This window comes from Lepeophtheirus salmonis, chromosome 5, assembly GCF_016086655.4.
Source record: "Lepeophtheirus salmonis chromosome 5, UVic_Lsal_1.4, whole genome shotgun sequence".
In the NCBI taxonomy this organism is placed as follows: Eukaryota; Metazoa; Arthropoda; class Copepoda; order Siphonostomatoida; family Caligidae; genus Lepeophtheirus; species Lepeophtheirus salmonis.
The window spans coordinates 29,309,572-29,328,560 of NC_052135.2; the positions used below are offsets into that span (position 1 = coordinate 29,309,572).

Consider the following 18,989-nt stretch of genomic DNA (forward strand, 5'->3'; position numbering starts at 1 on the left):
TCAATTAAAGCTATTCAATTTTTTTCGGGGAAATGTGACGCCAATAGTCTTTAATTAATATGAATATGGATATGTTTTATGCATGGGTCTGTATTCTTATGGATTGAAATGTAATTCCAATATTGCATACACATAAATACATACATTATACATAGTTCTAATTTCTGTCAGTGCAGAGGCGTCCAGTCTATGTAAATATTTAGTCATAGGATTTTCTTCTCCTTAACATAATAGAGAGCTCCTTTTTTGTTTTTGAATCATGACGTCACTTTGATTATTTTCTTCAGGGTGGTGATCACAGCTCGTTTTTTAATATGAAGGGGCGTGGTTTTGATAGAAAAATTGTCTTACATTTATATATGATTTAATAAATTTTTCATCTATGTATAAATTTAAAGACACACTTTAGATTTCAATGTATGGTTAGAATATGTTTGTAAAAAGAAACGCACATTTATTTACTTATTTTTCTATACAGGGTGCTACAGAATTTTAATTAGAGCCTCATTAACTTTAACATCTTTAAATTAAGAGCATTATATGTAGATATGTAATCATCCACGTTACAACAAAAGTGATAGCAGGATGGTGTTCCATTTTTCACTAGAAATTAAGTAGAAGAATTGTGTTCCTCTTCCCTCCCTCTTTACTTCATATTAACCCCCCAACTTCGAAATAAAGGATATGCTTAAGGGGAAGGCCAATTCACTAAAGATAATCTGACTGCAGTTGTGCGGGTAAAATATTACGAAAGACATTGTGCGTATAAGCTGTAAATCAGTAACAACAAGGCGCATTCCTCAAGTATCTTAGAAAAGGGCATGGAGATGGAATGAGATATTATTCCATTTTATGATAATATTAAGACTGAAAAAAATGACTCTTAAATATAATATCTGATCATGTTTTATATTTTGATAACCAAGCATTAAGTCTTATAATTATTTTTACAAATAGATTGACCTCATAAACAAAATGCAGTGTAGTCTCCTATTGACATATAAGTTTTGATTTAATAATTTGCCCACATTGCTTTTGGGAACAACTATAATCTGTCTGTTGAATGCATAAAAGTTTCAAAAATATTATATCCTCGTGTAGTTTCTTGAACAATCCACAACGTCCATAAATACAATGATACTTTTCCCCTTGAGACATTTTCAAACTTATTTTAAAATACATAAACACTCTTTCAGCACTAATATTATCAGTTCTTTGAAAATACGAATATATTTTACTATTGGATTTCCTGTATCAAGATTCTAAAATTGTAAAATTTAATTTGTATGGAAGATCAAACTTATAGTTGGACATTTTTCTAAGTAGTACTAAATTATTCATAAGAATATATTGAAAAAATTTATTTTTTTAAACTACCTTGATTTTGTATTAGATTTGCAAAGTGATGTATGAAATTTTCATTCAGATATTATACATAGTATATATGTTGGGGAACACAAAAGCAAGCTTGAATAATTTTTCTTGAAAATAAATTTGAACTGCATTTATAGATAAACTAGTGATTGACGTGGTTTAACTACTAATTATGTTTAGAAGAGGATTGGGGCGGAGGGGGAAGAGGTATTTTACATAACATGCATTAAAGATATATATACAATAAACAGGAGTTAAATGGTAAAGTTGCCAATCCTGGATATAAATATTTGGGCTTTTATTTATAAGTATTTTATGTTTATTTTATGTTAATGTTTTTATTTGTACATAAAATATTGGCCTCTTTTGATAGTGCTACTTAAAGATAAATCCATATCTATTTAAATTTTTATAAACAAATGTATGTGTATGTATACATTCATATGTGGTACGTCAACATAAAAAAATTTTGTACAAAAATAAAGAATAGAAAATTTATTTATTTATATACTTTACAACTGCATAAAGCCCAATATTTCATTGATGTAGAGTCAATTATAGCTTTGTATGTTAATTTGTGGAATGAGTAAAGAAAATTAAGAATGTTGAACTATAATTTATTAGATTTATTTGATATAAGAGACTTATATTAGCCTCGATATGGTATTTCAAATAAAATCCATCAATTAATCCTTTTTTTTTTATTATGACGATTAATTTGGCCACTTTAAATGCAATTTGCAAACACCTGAAGGATTAATAAAAAAATAGAAATTAACAATGATAATTCTTCAAAAAATAAACATTTAGTACACACTCAATTGTGAGAAAAATATTTCCACTTCGCTTATGTATTGTAATTACAACTTTATATATTTTTTACTTAATAAAATATTAGAAACGGATGTAAACCTCTCTATGGTACTCCTTTTTTTTCATATCTTTTGTTGGAAACCTGTCAAATTAAACTAGTCTATTTTTTTGACAATTTTTTTTTTTTTTTTGAACCAACAATGAATTTTCTCAGATTAGTCATAAGTCATACTTATGATAGAAGTATGATTTTTGTATCAAATTATATTTTTTGGGGAGTGAGAAGCTTGAATTTTATGGTATAATTTGTGTAAAACTAAGGAAAAACAATTATTTCAATGTTTTTATGTTAGTTTAACAATAAATCTACTTAAATGGTTGAATTAAGTTGAAGGGCGTAACTAATATTAATACTTTTTTTTTATTCAAAAATTGAACTATGAAAAAAAATCAAAATTTCGTGCAATCTTTCATCCTCAAATTGAGTTCCAAAGGTATACCTCTTGAAACATAAAAACATTGAATATCATTGTTTTACCTTAGTTTTATACTAATAATACCATCAAATTTAAGCTAAACAATTTCTAATCATAACTCAAAATTATTGAATTGAAGAAATAAAAATCTTTAATTTTGACCGTTTTTTGTTCTTAGTATTAGAAAAAAAATCAGAAAATTTTGACCCGGCATTAACCAAAGTAAGTTTTATATGGTTAGATGAAAAAACTTTCCAAGTTTTATGATTAATTTGCATTTATAGAGTTTTCCTTGTAATGCAAATTACATGAAAATAATTTCAATTAAGTACTAGGCACTAGATATGAGTGACCCTTATTCTAAGAATGTTTCATGATTATAATTATTCTATTATAAAATAAGTTTGCGCATAAACTCCACAAAAAAACTAATATGAAATTGTATTTAAATAAAACTATTTCAAAATTTGGAAATAAGGATAAAAAAAATTAATTACACCTTCCTATAGGATATAAAAAAAATCAAATATATCTACATTGTACTCTTATACTATTAATAGTTTTTGGAAATTGGATTTTTGGAACAAGTTCCCTGTCATTAAATATATCATTGAATATTTCTTGAGAATGAATCTTTTCAAAAATGGTTGAGTATTTTGAAAAAATCAAGGGCTTTCTTATTAAATTAACTTATTGTTAATGCTATTTATAATTATTTTAAACATGTTTCTTTAGAAACTGTTCGAGAGATAGAAATTAAGTATACCAATAATGTACACAGTTAACGCAAAATTAAAGTTCCAACTGCATTCAATTGTTAAATTTGGATAAAAATACAACAAATTTTAACCAAGACGTAAGTTTTATATACGTTAACATTTAAAAAATCTCAAAATCTATTTTTTATTATTAATATTTATTTAATAGACATGTTTGAGTCAATTATAGGCGTTGTATTCAAATTTGTGGAATGAGTTAAGATATCCCGGAAATCTAGCTATAGTTCAAAACATCCATTTCCTGTAGGATACTTTTATTGATCCTGATATAGCCTCTTTCAAATAAAACCTGTCAATTTTTCGTTCTTTTATTACAACGATTACTTTTGCAATGTGTGATGCACTAAAGGGATTAATAAACATAATTTGTTGATATAAATTGAAGATTATTTATTGAAGAATACAAATGTAAAATCCAGACTTCATTTTAAGAACAATATATAGCCTTTTGTGTTGACGAGCCACATTTGTGTATATTCATATATCCTCTTTTTTTACGAGGATTATTTTCAACGTTTAAGACATACATCCTGGGTTATCATTATCAAATGGGAACACTACATTTATTGCTTATAGTAGCCACTGAGATAACCTCCAGTATTTGAACACGTGTACTAATCTTATTGCAAACAAAGCGGAACAATACGGACTTCTATGTATGTGTAGAGGATTTAAATATCAATAATTTTGTAGCCTCTATTTCAATTCATTGTTTATGTTTGGTCTTTGTATGAATCATGCAAATAGATGTGTATATGAAAATTTCACTTCCATTACTCTCCCAGTAAACCGTTACACTTTATAGATTACATGAAAAAAATTATTTTATATATTTTGGCAATTTGAAAATAAACGTGTTGTCATACTTATTTAAAAAACTAGAGTGTGTTATAGTCGTTAAAGATCGACTCAAGTCGATAGATTAGAAATAGAAAAGATGAAGCTGCCAACCATGCACTCTGTAAATTGAGCATGAGCACCCATTACTTATATTAGTTTTTTTACAAAATTATAAACTAAATAAATGATAATATTATTTCTAAATAATAATTCAAAAATGTATTTTGGTAGCAAGAAAAATAGATTTGAATGGATAACCTTAGTAATTTACTAATTTTTAAGCTGCCAAACTAAATACTATCACACCATCTTGCGAATAATATACTTTTTTTAGTTTTTTCAAGTCTCATTTAATAGTATAGATCTTTTGTCTGTGAGACCATACCAAATATCTAATGTACCTAAATATAAGTATGGTAAATATTTTGGTAAACCAAAGTTTCCTTTGATCCAAAATAATTTATCAAACTTTATCGGAAATATTCTTGGTTCTTATTGAGCGAATTTGGAAAAGAAAGAAAAGCATTTCTTCAGATGGCTGTTTCTAAATAGAACAAAGTAAAATTTTATAGAGGAATGAGGTACATCTTATCTCACTATAGGAGTCCTTAATTACTTTTCAATGTTTAAAAAATGTGATTATTCAAGAATTTATAAATATAATTTTAATGGACAAGTATTTAAACAGAATATTAGAGGAAAATGTAATCGTTTTCAAACCGTGGACCGATTTTTCTTTCCCAATATACATACCAATTTTTCGGGTCTCAATCTATTGATCCATTTTCTCCTCTATCCTGATTTACGAGTTGTAGTAATATTATTCATGTAGCACATTTAACTTGATATGACGTTATTGTTGGTCGATGTTCAAAATTTTGAAACTCAACGGACTTCCTCAATATTTCAGCTATAGAATCGGTTCAGATCGATTTTTTTTAAACCAGTCACGACTGAACTTTCATAGAAGATCAAATTAATTCGGTTCGCCAAAAATCATAACGATCACAGACCAATCTAGAATTTTCAGACCGAAATTCAACACTAATTGGCAGAGATATTGAATATTATAATTATGATTTAATCATACATGTATAATTTAATACTAAATTCACATATTTATTTTTTGAAGATATTCACTAATTTGCATTTTTGTCGTCTAGGAAATGGTCAGAAAACGCCCTAAAATTAACAAGCGGAAGTTCTTCATAGAGGGATAATAGAAATCTTTATGAAAATGTCCATTAACTTATTTTCTAATTGGAGACATATCCGTGATTCGATGATAAAGAAAAAATATTATTTTAATTACATATTACCAATTTATTCTACTTAATATTTCTATAATTATTATTTGTTGTACTGGATGTGAGAGGGATATTCAAAAGACAGGAAAAAAAAAAAGAAACAGCATTCTTTGTTTTTTTATTAATTATATCAAACATAATGTGTGAAAAAAGTAACTTTTGAAGAAAAGAAAGATGGAAAAATACGGATACCCAAATTGGGACTTGAGCCATTTTTAACAAATACATACATACATACTTTTTTTATAGAAAAAAACAAACAAACAAGAAATCGCCCACCCTCTTAATAATTCTTTTTTCCATGTTCGTGCATTCCCTTAATATCGCGCCATCCTACTATTGATTATTATAATTTTCGCCCTTAAGACATATATTTCTATTATTATTTCAAAAAATTTCAAAAAATGTGCCAACTTTGCATTCCATTTTTCAAAATATTTATATTAACTATACACTCCACATACGTCAGTCACAGATATATTTAAATCCGTGTGGAAATCTTACTTCCCGCTGCTTTTTTCTCCTCTTTCTTTTTTATTATTATTCTTATCATCATTATTCCTCTTCACGAAATCTCTCATTGCGCTAATTCAATTTTTATACATCATTTTATATTAAATATTACTATTATTACATATAACAACATATTCCAGAAACTTGACGACAAAAAAAGGATCTACCTGCGGATTCATGTATCTTGTAAAAATCCATTCAGTTTATTTACTTACTTACTTACTATCAATATTTTAGTACTCAATTAATTAATTATGATAATTATTATTATTTCCCCTCTCCCCCCAAAAAAAAAAAAAAGTTTATCTCTCTCTCTCTCTTTATTATTTGTCTCGTCCACAGAACCTCCCTCATAGAAATATGTAGAGGATTTGGAAATCCCTTCTTGATCGAAAAAATGGAGGTCCTTTGTAAATTATTATTAATTAATTATTCTTATATTATTTTGAAAGAGCACACTGCCAAAAATGGATACGTTATTTGTTTCTTAAGGGGAAAATTGATTGGGAAGTAGAGTTTGTCAGAATTTTAATTTGCATCGTTTTTGTTTTTTTTTCTTTCTCTCTCTCATTTATTCACGTTTTAAACTGTCTAAAGCAATGTTTCTCAAACTGTACATATGCCACAAAGAATAGCCAGTTGCGTCGATCACTGTCTGTTTCTGCTTTATAGAAGACCAACAATTTTCTTTTCACTGGGAAGCCTAATGGGTTTGCTTACCGTATTAATGTGCCCTGTAATATTTTTGAAAAAGTTTGAGAAGCACTGATTTAAATAATTATGTAGTAAACAATTATACCCTGAGCCAATTGACCTTCTCTGCTCAAAATCGGTGGTTATTATGTTGTACCAATTATTTTAATAATATGAAATCATAGACTGAAGTTACATATTCTTCATACTTCTTATGTAGGTTCAAGAAATACCTACTTTAACGATAATACAAAAAAAAAAATTAAAGCAGTTTGATGCAAATAGTGGAGACATTATATTCCCCCTACTACTCTCTAGCTAAGTTAAGTGGAGATTTGCAAAGCACATCTCCAATAACATTACTACGTTATTAGATATCACAATGTTACCTCACTAACACATGAATTTACGGCGTATTTTGTTTTGAGCTATCAATGTTCTGCACGTTGATGCATTGAAATAAAATTAGTTATCTTTAGTATGTGAACAATTATTGAATAATAGATCCATGGTTGGAAAGAATTGGCGAACTACCAACTGATTTGGGGTCTTTCCCTATTATTTCCCATTATGAAAGTGATACAACGTGATACATGTATACTATTATAGTTAAATACATACTATTTATTTAATTTTGTTGTTCTTATTAAACTCACACAAACTCCCTTTCAACAGAAACATCTTTGTAATTAAGATGGCGTAACATTTTTTACGAACCACGCTTTGCTCTAGCTCTTTTACAAATGATTGATATTATTATTTTAAAAACACATCCATCATTGAAAATTTGAGAAACTGTAGTAAAATAAGATGCAGTTATTTTTGTGCACAAAAAGAAAAAAAAATGTTTATAATTAGTCAATCACGTCCTGCATGCTTGTTTGGAATCAATATTATTATCATCAAATATCCCATTCTAAATACTTTGTTATTGCGCACGTACATACATACATATTATATCACCCACCCACCCAATCACACAAACAAATAAAAGCCACCCAATGACCTCCTTCCTCTCCCTCCACAGAAAGTCAAAAAGTATTTTTTTTTTTTTCAACAAATTCTTAATGTTCTTTTTTAGACATTTCCATCAATTATTCTTCTGTTATGTTTTTTAGTAATTCAATTTCTCTTTCATGTTTTTATGTTGTAAAAAAGCAAGCAAAAAATCATCAGAATGTAAGCAATTATGGTAATTAATATTCATTAAGGAATTACCTATTACATAAATTCATACATACATATTTACTTACTTACTATATCGAAATTGAAAATATATTAAGTAAAAAAAGTTTAGATTTACTTCTTCATAAATATATACCTAAATACACCCTTAAGACAACGTTGACGACAATCTTTGCTCATATTACTATTATAATTATTATTTGATGTAAATATAATTTGCAAGTCACCTGTTAATGACATGCATTTATATTACATATTATATATATATATATATATGTATATAATTAAAAAATCTTTAAATAATCACAAATTTTCAAAAAACATATTGTAAAATAGTTTTTTATCTTTTTTGGTTTTATTCTTTTTTTTCTTATCGGCAAAACTTCAAAAAACATTTAGAACGCGCTCAGAACTTTTTTAATTTCAATCATTAATATTATAATTATTGTTCATCGGAATTTGAAAAGACTCCTGTATCCGATATAAACATGAAAAAAATATATACAAAAATAATGTTTATATTATATTTCGATATATATATATATATTTTTTTTTCAAAAATAGTTGTATTGTGATTTTGATTATTTTAAAAAAATAGAAAAAATATGAAAAAAAATGTGAAAAAGACAATAAATCTATTAATATCGATGTCCTTTTTATCAAACTCAACCTCACAATTTAATAGGACAATGGAACACATTCGATGTTGCTGTTACGGGATAATTCCAAGCAGTGATAGGACTCTGTTCTATCTTGGCATTGATAGGGAAGTGGTCTGAAGACTTGAATGCCTTTGCACAATTTGATTTCGCCTCGGCATTCCTCTCCCCCCTGATTGGAGCTCTAAGTCAAAACGGAAGTTGGCTCCAGAAACTATCTGAAATATAGAATAATTCTTGTAAATTATTTTTTTTTAATTGGATTTTTATTCGGGGGATTTGCAGAAGGGAATTCTATAACACATTGCCAAAAACTACTTTGTCGAAATGTCATTTTTGCCAAAAAAAAATATATTTGATGATGATGTTGCAGTTATAAAGTGCTGATAATTAATGATCGCCTCATTGGATTATAAGCTTATACTAGACAAGGAAGACAAGTCCCTACAAAAAGCAATACGAAAAATAATCACCAATATAATAGTTTTGCAGGATTATCAAATATATATTTATTTTGGGAAAGTGGTAATTGGGCAAAGTGATGTATTCGGCAAGATGTGGTATTGAGCCACAATACTCAAGTCAATCGACTTGAGTCAAATTGCAGACACTCAAGTACGATCGAATCCAATCCAATTAACAAATAAGATCATATAGTTGTCTTTTTTTAAAAGGTTCGTATTTGAGAAATAATGTTCATTGAACAGGTAAGTAAATTAAGTCTAACATGCACTAATTGTTTAATTGAATGCTAGAGCTACACCTTCATCCATTTTGGGCCTTGCAGTCATTCTTGTTGCCCCACCAATTTGAAGGAATTGAAATACTCAGCAAGCAGATCTTTCATACAAGGTAGATTAGCAGCTACAGCGATCGAACGAGCAGCAAAATTAACTAAACTAGTTGCATAATAGTCCCTTCGTTCAAGCAGCAGAGGTGGCCACCACCGTCGAATTAAAAAAAATATCGTTACTCGTAATTTTTGTTCTAACAAAAAAAATATAATTCTTAGTAATGTGTTTTTACTCGAGTACACATCTCTCATTTGTAATTTCCATATTTTCTATTAATAGATAAAAAACTTAACATAAAAACTTGATTTTTGCCCTAATTTAATTTTGATAGGTTTTAAATCATGACCTAGTTATATAAGTTTTATTATTAAATCAAAAAGAAAAAAAAAACCACATGTTAGGGTTTATGATGAAACTAATTATTTGAACATACTTGCTGTTGAGCATTTATGATTTGTCGAATGTAGAGTGCACATCGAGATTGGTCCGCTCCAAAGTGGGACATAATGAGAGGAACAGTTTCTTGAACAACTTCATAGGCCTCGTTTAAGTCTGCCACAGTTTCAAAGGCACCAACTACTGCAGCTATTAAAAATTAATTTATTAATTAGTTAATTTCAAAACTCTAGGTAATTAGAATAAATGTTCTAAAAAACATTATAATTTATCAACTTAAAAAAATTAAAAAAGTTAAATAAATATTTTACATTTATATGAATCAATAAATGATATTTAGCCCATCTTTGTTTATACTATTTATTAATAAGTATATTTCATATTGTCAATTAATTTGTATATGTTTAACAGATGTTTTTCAAACTTAAGAAAATGATTAAATATGAGTACTATTATAGGAATTGTGATAAACAAACTCAATGTGACGTAAATAATGTTTTTATATAAAAATGTATTTTTTAATTGTATCTAGAACATACTATACGTCATATGTATACATATTATCCTTATGTTTTATTCTTAGAAATGTCAAATTATGCATACAGGAATACCTTCTTTATTCCGGATTTGTACCATTTTTCAATTTTAAACTAAATGTTTATTTATGTTACGTTTTTTACACAATCCCTCTTCTTTCATTTATGTGTTGTGGCATTTGTACATTTGTACTGTCAACACAAAAGTAAGCTATACTGACATTTTCTCAAAATTAAATCTAGAATATATTTGTGTTATTTGACTAATTATCGTTATGTACTCTTGAAATTGCACTTAAAGTAGCCAAAATTGATCGTCACAATTAAAAAATGAGCAATTTATATATTTTATTAAACAGGGCCCATATTTAGGCCACTATATATATATATATATATATATATTAGATCGTTTTCATGTAGATACACAACATATATTAAATTATAACCTAAGTACTTAAAAAAGGGATTCACTGTCGAACTTTTTTTCGGTTCATGACTATTTTAATAACATCCACACTCAAATTTCATAAATTGCTAGTTTTCTAGTAAGAATAAAGCGATCTATAAGTCGTTGCATTGAACAACCTTTGCTAGATGACGTCATCATCAATTAATATCGACCATAGAAAAAAAATAGGTATAATGAGACGACATTTTATTTTGATGGCAGTTTAGCAATGTGGGACATACGGTTTTTCAATATAAAGCTATTAAAAGAGAATGACTAGTAGTGTCTTGGTTTGATTAAATGATTGACCAAGACAATATCCAAATAGGAAGAAAAAAATTAGCTTTATATTAGGATGATTAAATCCTCAAAACTATGACTGTTTTATCTTTTACAGCTTTTTTCCATCTCATTAATTTCTCTGCAATATCCTTCTTTTTTAATAGTTGAAGTTTAAATCAAGTATTTCCCGAACATGTTGCCTGTATGTATATAAATATTTATTTCTCTATGATTACAACTATCGATAATCAAATGTTTATAAGAATGATAAATCCATAAATTTATCCTTAATTCAGAATAATAGCAAACTACACTCGTATTTTAAATATAAGTTTTACTAAACTAATAATAGAATTGGTAAACGGATGTACTTTACTATAATATTAATGCTTGAGAAACAATTTTCAAGGACTGATTAATATTAACAAGACGTGAGACTTGACCTATTGTAAGTCCTATAGTAAGCACCCATAAAATCATAGTTTGCAGCATCACAGACAGTCTCAAACTGGCCAGTATATCCGCAGAACTCATTATCTGGACTGTTTTGGGTATTGCAGAATTTAGTAAAAAAAATCAATGTAATTTTGTAATACTAAATTCGAAGTGGTTTTTATGAAAAAAAAAAAACTAGGGAAAAAAAAAAATACTGCTATGTCATTTTTTTAACTCGTCGTGTTTTTATAGCATATTGACAACTCAAGTACTCTTATCTATATAAATTAAGGTAAAACAACAACCCTTATCCAATGTTTCATTTATGTTTACAAATATAAAAAACAGTATTAGAAACTATGTAATAAATAATATAACATGTGATTAGTAATCAACCTACCATCAATTTGTTGTAGAGCAATTACGAAAAATATTGATAGCACTAAATATTTCATTTTTGCCGAAAAATTGTATTATCCACGAAGTATAATGAGAAAATGAGACAATTAAAGGATGACGGGTTTGTGAAGAATAAATATGACGAGTTTTGGATAATTAAGGCAGCGCAAAGGAGAGTGAGAAATACGAACATGTAGAATGTAGATATATATGGCTTGTTCATGAAGGCAGCTCTGGAAGCACTCTTTCTCTGTTTAAAAAAAGGATTAATACATTTATAAATATTATTTCTTGATTCGTGCTTATAACATAAATATTATCAAGAAGGGGTCGTCAAATTTATGTTTTTGTATTAACATAAATTAGTCAGCATTTTTGGATACGTTTACTAAAATCTACCATCACCACTTTCTGTTTCTAAATATTCCTCCTTTCTCTGTCTCTATCTCTATACCAATAACTTTTTTTCCATAGACTCAACTAGATATTAATCCTACAGCAACCTAATATATCAAAATACATCATACAATTGCTTTACAAAGATTTCCTTAAAAACAGGCAAAAATATCATAATTTTAATACTTATATGTTTTACATATGTGGCCGTCAACACAATTCACTATAACTGGAGTACAGGTATAATGAGCAATTCTATTATGTAAACAGCTAATCATATCATAATTATCCATTGTTCGTGTATAAAAATATTTTTTTAATTCAATGAATAAAAGTTCAACTCACTTATAAACGAGCTAATTTGATTGATATAACACAACTTTATCATGAACGATCCTAATATATTTTTTTAAGCTTATTTTCTTAAACTGTTATTTTATATTCTTTATAAATTATGTTAGTAATCAACGGGATTACCCGGAATTGCTCGGAATTATTAGGTATTGATGAACTTTGCTTTAACCATATAGATACATATGTAGTGAGTCATCTGGAAAGGACGCTTGAAGGATTTTTTCTCAAAAAGTGTGGGATGGACTTGTATTTTTCAACTAATTATCTTCCATTTCCTTTCATAAATTATTTTGATTAGCTCTATAGCGATTCTGTTATTCCTACTTTAAGATTGAAAAAAAATACGGTCACAATAATATAAAAAAACATATGGTGTCCCTGATTTAATTTTCTCTTTACATATTCATACTAAAGAAATGGAGAGTGTACTCGGTTTTTTGTTTGTTTTTGTTTTGAATTATTTACATAAGTAGTTTGTGATTCTTTTGGAATTTACTATTATTGTAATAATTTATTCAAACAAATATGTTCCTTTAGTCTTATAATGATCAATGATTATCGTCCCAAACTTGAAATCAAATTGATATAATCTAGCAAAAAAACAAATAATATAAATTAAATTTTATTTAAATAAGAATCCCAGCCATGATACAATAATCAGAAATGTCTGTAATTTTTAAATTTCTTATCAGAATCATCATATTTATGCTTTTTTTCTCTTTCGAAAGGAATGAATCTGGCTGTTTAAATCTCTTGCATAGTTTTTAAAAAATTAATTGAACATTTTTGATGAAATGAAATAGAATTTTTTTTGAAAATAATGGTCATTATCGCACTTGGAAGTAACAATCCATTTCATATTATTCTGTCTCATCATCGAAAGCTGTAATAACCACCATTCTTGGGGATTTGAATGACAATATCTTGTTTTTTAATGCCTCACATTCAAATATATGATCAAGCACATTATAAATATGACCCACGGTTAAATAATAAACTGGTTGGCTTTTTGAGACCCCCTCTATTTTGTTCATTTAAAAAGGAATCGATAACATTGTGTCCACCATCTTCCTCGACTATAATGGTTAAATCATTGGACAGGCTATCAGTTCATTGTAACATTAATTGTTTAATTCCTTCGACAAAGAATGGACCATAAATCCACCTATAATAAAATACATTTTCTATTCCCACATGTTTGTTAAAATCGGAGATGTCAAAATAGGAGATTAAGAAAATAATTCTGTTTTATTTTGAGTGATTAGTATGCTGTCTTTCAATTTGGTCTCTTTACTAAATATATCTTTCAATGAGGAAATTAATTTGATGTTACTCATTAACAAAATTCAATACTTATTGTTTTCTCATTCTCCAAAAATTATGGGCAACTCAAAAAAATAATTTCTTCCTTTAAGTCGCCAATACCATACGAAACGCCTTTCCAGTGGATCAAAATTTATTTTTTTAAGTAAAATAAATTTGAACCCCGTGTGATCCAAAAGATGGGTCGATATTTCGGTCAGTCCCCTACGTCAAAAACGTTTCAGAACTTAGTCCTTTATTACGGCACAAATTATTTGCCATGACTTGAGCCACTTGTGAAAGGAAAATAGAAAATAATTTGAGCCTTTCTCTCTGAAGTTAATTCTTTCATCTCTTAATTTGGTATTGAATATAAAATAACTTACATTTACACAGTTCCAAAAACGTTTAAAAATCAGAAAGAGCATTGCAATTTTCAAATAATCTTTACAAGAATTAAAATGTTCCAAAAAATTTTAAAGCCTCGAGGGTGGAGTCGTGAAAAAAATCTCAATGAAAGGGATACTTTTATTTTTTCGATTGGTTGAGGAAACAACACATGATGGTGAGCATACTTAATTCCAATACCCATTTTTGATAATAAACAGAAAACACGTGATCATAATGAGTGTGCAACATTTCATTATGATTATCAAATGATGGAAAGATAAAATGTTTTGTATATATAAGATTATTATAACAACCCTCACAATTAGTTTTGTGTCGGTATTTATTTATTCGGTCCTGTCCAGTCATAGGACTTGTCCTATTGTTCCTTAGAAGTGTCGATCATTGGGACTGTTCCTTGATATTTTTTTGCTTCGTCTTCTATGGGAAATGAACTTATCGAGGAATTTCCTGCATTTCTTAAATATATTAACCGAATCGAATAATGGATATATTCTTTCACGAAGGGGAGATAATTGATTTTTGATAAATAAAGGAAGTTTTTCATTTCCGAATTAGTTTCCGAATTTCCGAAATTTTTTTGGTAAATTAAATGGCCGTCTACTAAAATTGCCATTAACTTCAATTCAACATCAGTTATGAACTTAAGAACTTTAAAAAACCAATGTTTAATTATCTTGGAGTCAATTCTTTTGATTGGAATTATTTCGACTACATCGTTATATCTTCCAAAATTATTTTAATGATAAAACACAAAAGGTTTCTAGTAGGTTCGCCACCCTCAACTTCATATAATTTTCCATACCCAAATTCCACCCTCTGTGCAGAATACACTTCGTCAATTATAATTGGCACAACTTCATCTTTTTCTTCCAGAAAAGATCATCTTAGTTTAAGATAAGGTAAGCCTTAGTTTAATCATCGATCTCCGTTTACACTGAAGCAATGCTTGTAAGTCTTTTTAAATGTTTTTCACTAGGCAAAAAATTTAAAAAAATCGGTGCTTCAATTTGGCGATATAAGGTAGGGCTGGTTGTGTGTCATAATACTGATATTCCAAGAGTATTTGTAGAATAACGCCTCCCATTTAAGGATTTTGAATGCAGAGACAATTGTTCATGAATAAACTTTGGGTGACCATTTCCGTCAATGATTGTATTCAACAATTCCGTGACATAATCCAGGACTAACGAAGATTCTTCTTCCTGTATAAAAATTGCTCAAGTAGGATAAAATATCGTTAACCTCCGAAGTACGCAATATTTCTCGAGTTGAATAAATATGCGACACTTTTTTCGAAGGTATAGATAATTTTCCTACTTTAATAAAAAAAATTACAAATCATCATTTATTGTTAGGCTAAATGATATACCGGGATATAATGATATTATTTACAATGAAAACTTTATAAAAAAATGGCATTATAACAATGCCATTTTTACATATATATTACATATTTCTTGAATATTTTAGGATCGACAAGAACGATCCAGCTTTTTTTCTAGCAATTTCTTCTTCCAATATCTAATTTACTTTGTTTTTTTAGACGATTGCCTTCCACTTTATACCTATAATAAATAAATACATAATCATGAATTATTAATTGTATATTTTTTTCCAATTTAGATTTAGCTGCAGATATAGAGACAGTAGGTCTATGTTCATGAGTACTTTTTTGAGTAAAAGGATAGAAGGCCGGTAAATATTGTCGGAATGGCACCCAATTTCAATTTTTTCCTCTTTAATTTGGAATTCGTTCTTCTTTCTGGTTATGTTAGAGTTACATTCATATTTTTAAAAACGTAAGCATCTTTGAAATGCTTCCTATAAATTTTTGTATATTGGGTGGGTTTCTAATTTTTCCTTCGGATTGAAGCTAATCACTTCGACATAAGTCCAGGAACTTATGACCGGTAAAATTAAGTCAGATCCCCCAAAAAGTACCCCCCGCCCCCTAAACTAAAATAATATGTTAATTCGGCTATATAAGAACATTTTAACAATTCTAATCTTACAATGTTTTAAGTTACACATTATATTATAAACTCTATAAATACATATTTCAATGAAAATTACCAGGACATTTGATATGGATAGTGTCGATGTAAGTTTTAATGTATACACTTACACCTGTTCCACTCTCAATTAGTCATATAGTTGGTACAATGCAGAGAACTTCCAAAGCTGCATTTATGAAGTATCTCGAGTCTCAAGTTTCAACAACCCCTCCACAATCAATTAATGCAACCATCATCGATGCTTCGTTCTTCCTACATCTTCAGAGGAACTCTACTATTCCGGTCAGATTTCCTGAAGTCTCTTACTTTATTCCCAAGAAGATGTATACATAAGATGGGTTGGGACATTATTCCACTTTGTTTCTGACAAATGGATGGCTCCATTAATCAAGAACTACCAGAGAGATTCAAGAGCTTCATCTTCTGTTGCATACAATATTACTGGAGCATCATAGAAGAGCCCAAGGAACAGAATTTAATTCCTCAGAAATAACATTTTTAAAGGGTTGTTTCAAGTTCCTTGTCGAAAGTTGGCAGAATGATAGATTGGCTTGTGTGTTGTAATAGAAAATACTCTTTACTAATTCAGGAGATATATGCTACAGCTATAAAGTAGTCAATGGAAGAGCCGTTAGAAGTGTAGAAACTAGGCTGTTCTACGATCATGAAGTAGATGATAGTCATATGTTTTACCATCTTCCAAACATACCGTATCCAAACAACGTTGTTATCCGCACATCCGACACTGATTGTCGTGTAATTGGCTTAGGCTGCTGTTCCTCGTACAACCCTTCATTGAGGATAGGGATAGAGTCTGGATTACAAATCAACAAAAAAAAGGATATACCGGGTCTCCCGAAAGTCTTGACCGGTACCTTCGATGGTTTTTCGAGGTTTCAGAGACTTTTTACATAAATGTTGCGTGAATAAAAGTTAAAGACCGTTTTTAGATTAACAAGTTTTTTTTCAATAACATTTCGAAATTCATAATTGTTTTTGACATGGAGGCTAAAAGACATGAAGTAGCTGCTCTGCTTCGTGCAGGAATCAGCCACAATGAGATCTCTGAGGCCACCAGCACCATTGGCAGGATTAAGAGGAGGTTGGAAAAGGGAGAAAGCCTTGAAGACAAGCCTCGAAGTAGGAGACCTGTCTTTAAGGCCACCAAGGCCACTAAGAAGAAGATCAGGGCCCAGATAAAGATAAACCCTCTTCTGAGCATCAGAACAATTGCCAAGAAGAACAACATGGGTAAGACTACTGCTTCCAACATTGTCAAGGACATTGGGGGCAAGTCCTTGGTCTGCACCACCCATCATATGTTGTCCATGGCCAATATGGAGGCCAGATACATCCGATGCAAGAAGATTTTGAACAACATGAAAAGCAATGAGGACAGAATTTTTATTTTTTCCGATGAGAAAACTTTTACAGTGGATCCAGACTTCAACCGCAAAAATGATCACTACATTAGCCTTAATGGTTATGTGGGATCTGAGAAATATGTGTCCATGACCAAGCACCCAGCCAGCATCATGATGCTTGGAGTTGTTGGCTCAGATGGTAAAGCCATGCCTCCAGTCTTCTTCCGAAGGAGCTACAGGCTCACCTCGGAGGACTACATCAAGGTGCTCAAGACCAAGGTGGTCTCATGGATCAGGAAGGAGTATCCTGGCAAGAGGGTGTGTTTCCAGCAGGATGGGGCACCCGCACACATAGCCAAGAACACCCAGAAGGGGTTGAAGGAGAATGTGGAATTCTGGCTTAAGGGCTTCTGGCCCCCTCCTCCCCCAACCTGAACCCCTTGGATTTCAGCATCTGGGCGCACATTGAGAGGCAGGCTTACAAAAAACGCCACAGCAGTACCAAAGCTCTCAAGGCCAGTATCACCAAGGCCTGGGCCAAGATGGACCCCACCTACATCAAGAACACCTGCTCCTCCTTCCGTCCCCGTGTTGTGGCTGTTATGGAAGCTAAAGGTCAAATTGTTGAAACATATTATAGATTATAACCAAGCGAAGTTTTTTTATTAACCACATTTCTCTGTATCTCTACTTTTAGTCCTTGTAGATCTTAATGAAGTTGGAAGTTAGAAATCAGTCAGGACTTTCCGGACACCCGGTATAAGTATAGCCTATATGCACTTGACGATTAATTCTGCAAGTCACTATCTGCCTATCCTGTGACTATACATCGTCATTCAATGGAAAGGGGAAAATATGAGTACTAATGCTCATCTAGAAAAACAAAGAAGCCCAGTCAGCTAGCTTGGAATTACATCTGAAATCAACAAATCCACTATTGCCGCTCTTGAAATGATTGTATGCAAGATGTACAACAAGAAGAATAGGACATTATCTGTAAATAAAGTTCAGTTCCACTTGTTTTTGAACAAGTACAAATCAAAGAAAGCTGAGGAATAAATTATATTTGTGCAGATGTTGGATTGCAGTTCTTTACCACCATGTTCAAGATCACTACTCCATAAGATACGCCGTACTTATTTAGTTGGAAAATGGTGGTTTGCTGCAACAAGATGTACCCCAGCAGAATTATCTCCCTAGGAGTGGGGATGGAAGAAT

General features: G+C 29.8%; 2 protein-coding genes across 8 annotated transcripts in view; one reads left to right on the plus strand and one right to left on the minus strand.

Annotated features, from left to right (window-relative positions):
* The window catches only part of LOC121118821 (Potassium voltage-gated channel protein Shaker), a 185,623-nt gene extending 179,763 nt beyond the window's left edge, over positions 1-5,860 (plus strand). For all 7 annotated transcript variants that reach the window (XM_071888550.1, XM_071888549.1, XM_071888552.1 and 4 more), the window contains one exon: positions 5,446-5,860. The gene's annotated coding sequence lies outside the window, so the exon portion shown is untranslated. The remainder of the gene's footprint in view (positions 1-5,445) is intronic.
* A 2,630-nt stretch (positions 5,861-8,490) lies between these two features.
* On the minus strand, positions 8,491-12,172 carry LOC121118822 (uncharacterized). The gene is made up of 3 exons (XM_040713421.2): positions 11,931-12,172; positions 9,867-10,018; positions 8,491-8,857 (listed from the first exon to the last, which is right to left on the minus strand). Exons 1-3 carry the CDS (start codon positions 11,983-11,985, stop codon positions 8,729-8,731), a joined length of 336 nt encoding a protein of 111 aa, XP_040569355.1. The 5' UTR covers positions 11,986-12,172; the 3' UTR covers positions 8,491-8,728.
* Between the last annotated feature and the right edge of the window lie 6,817 nt (positions 12,173-18,989).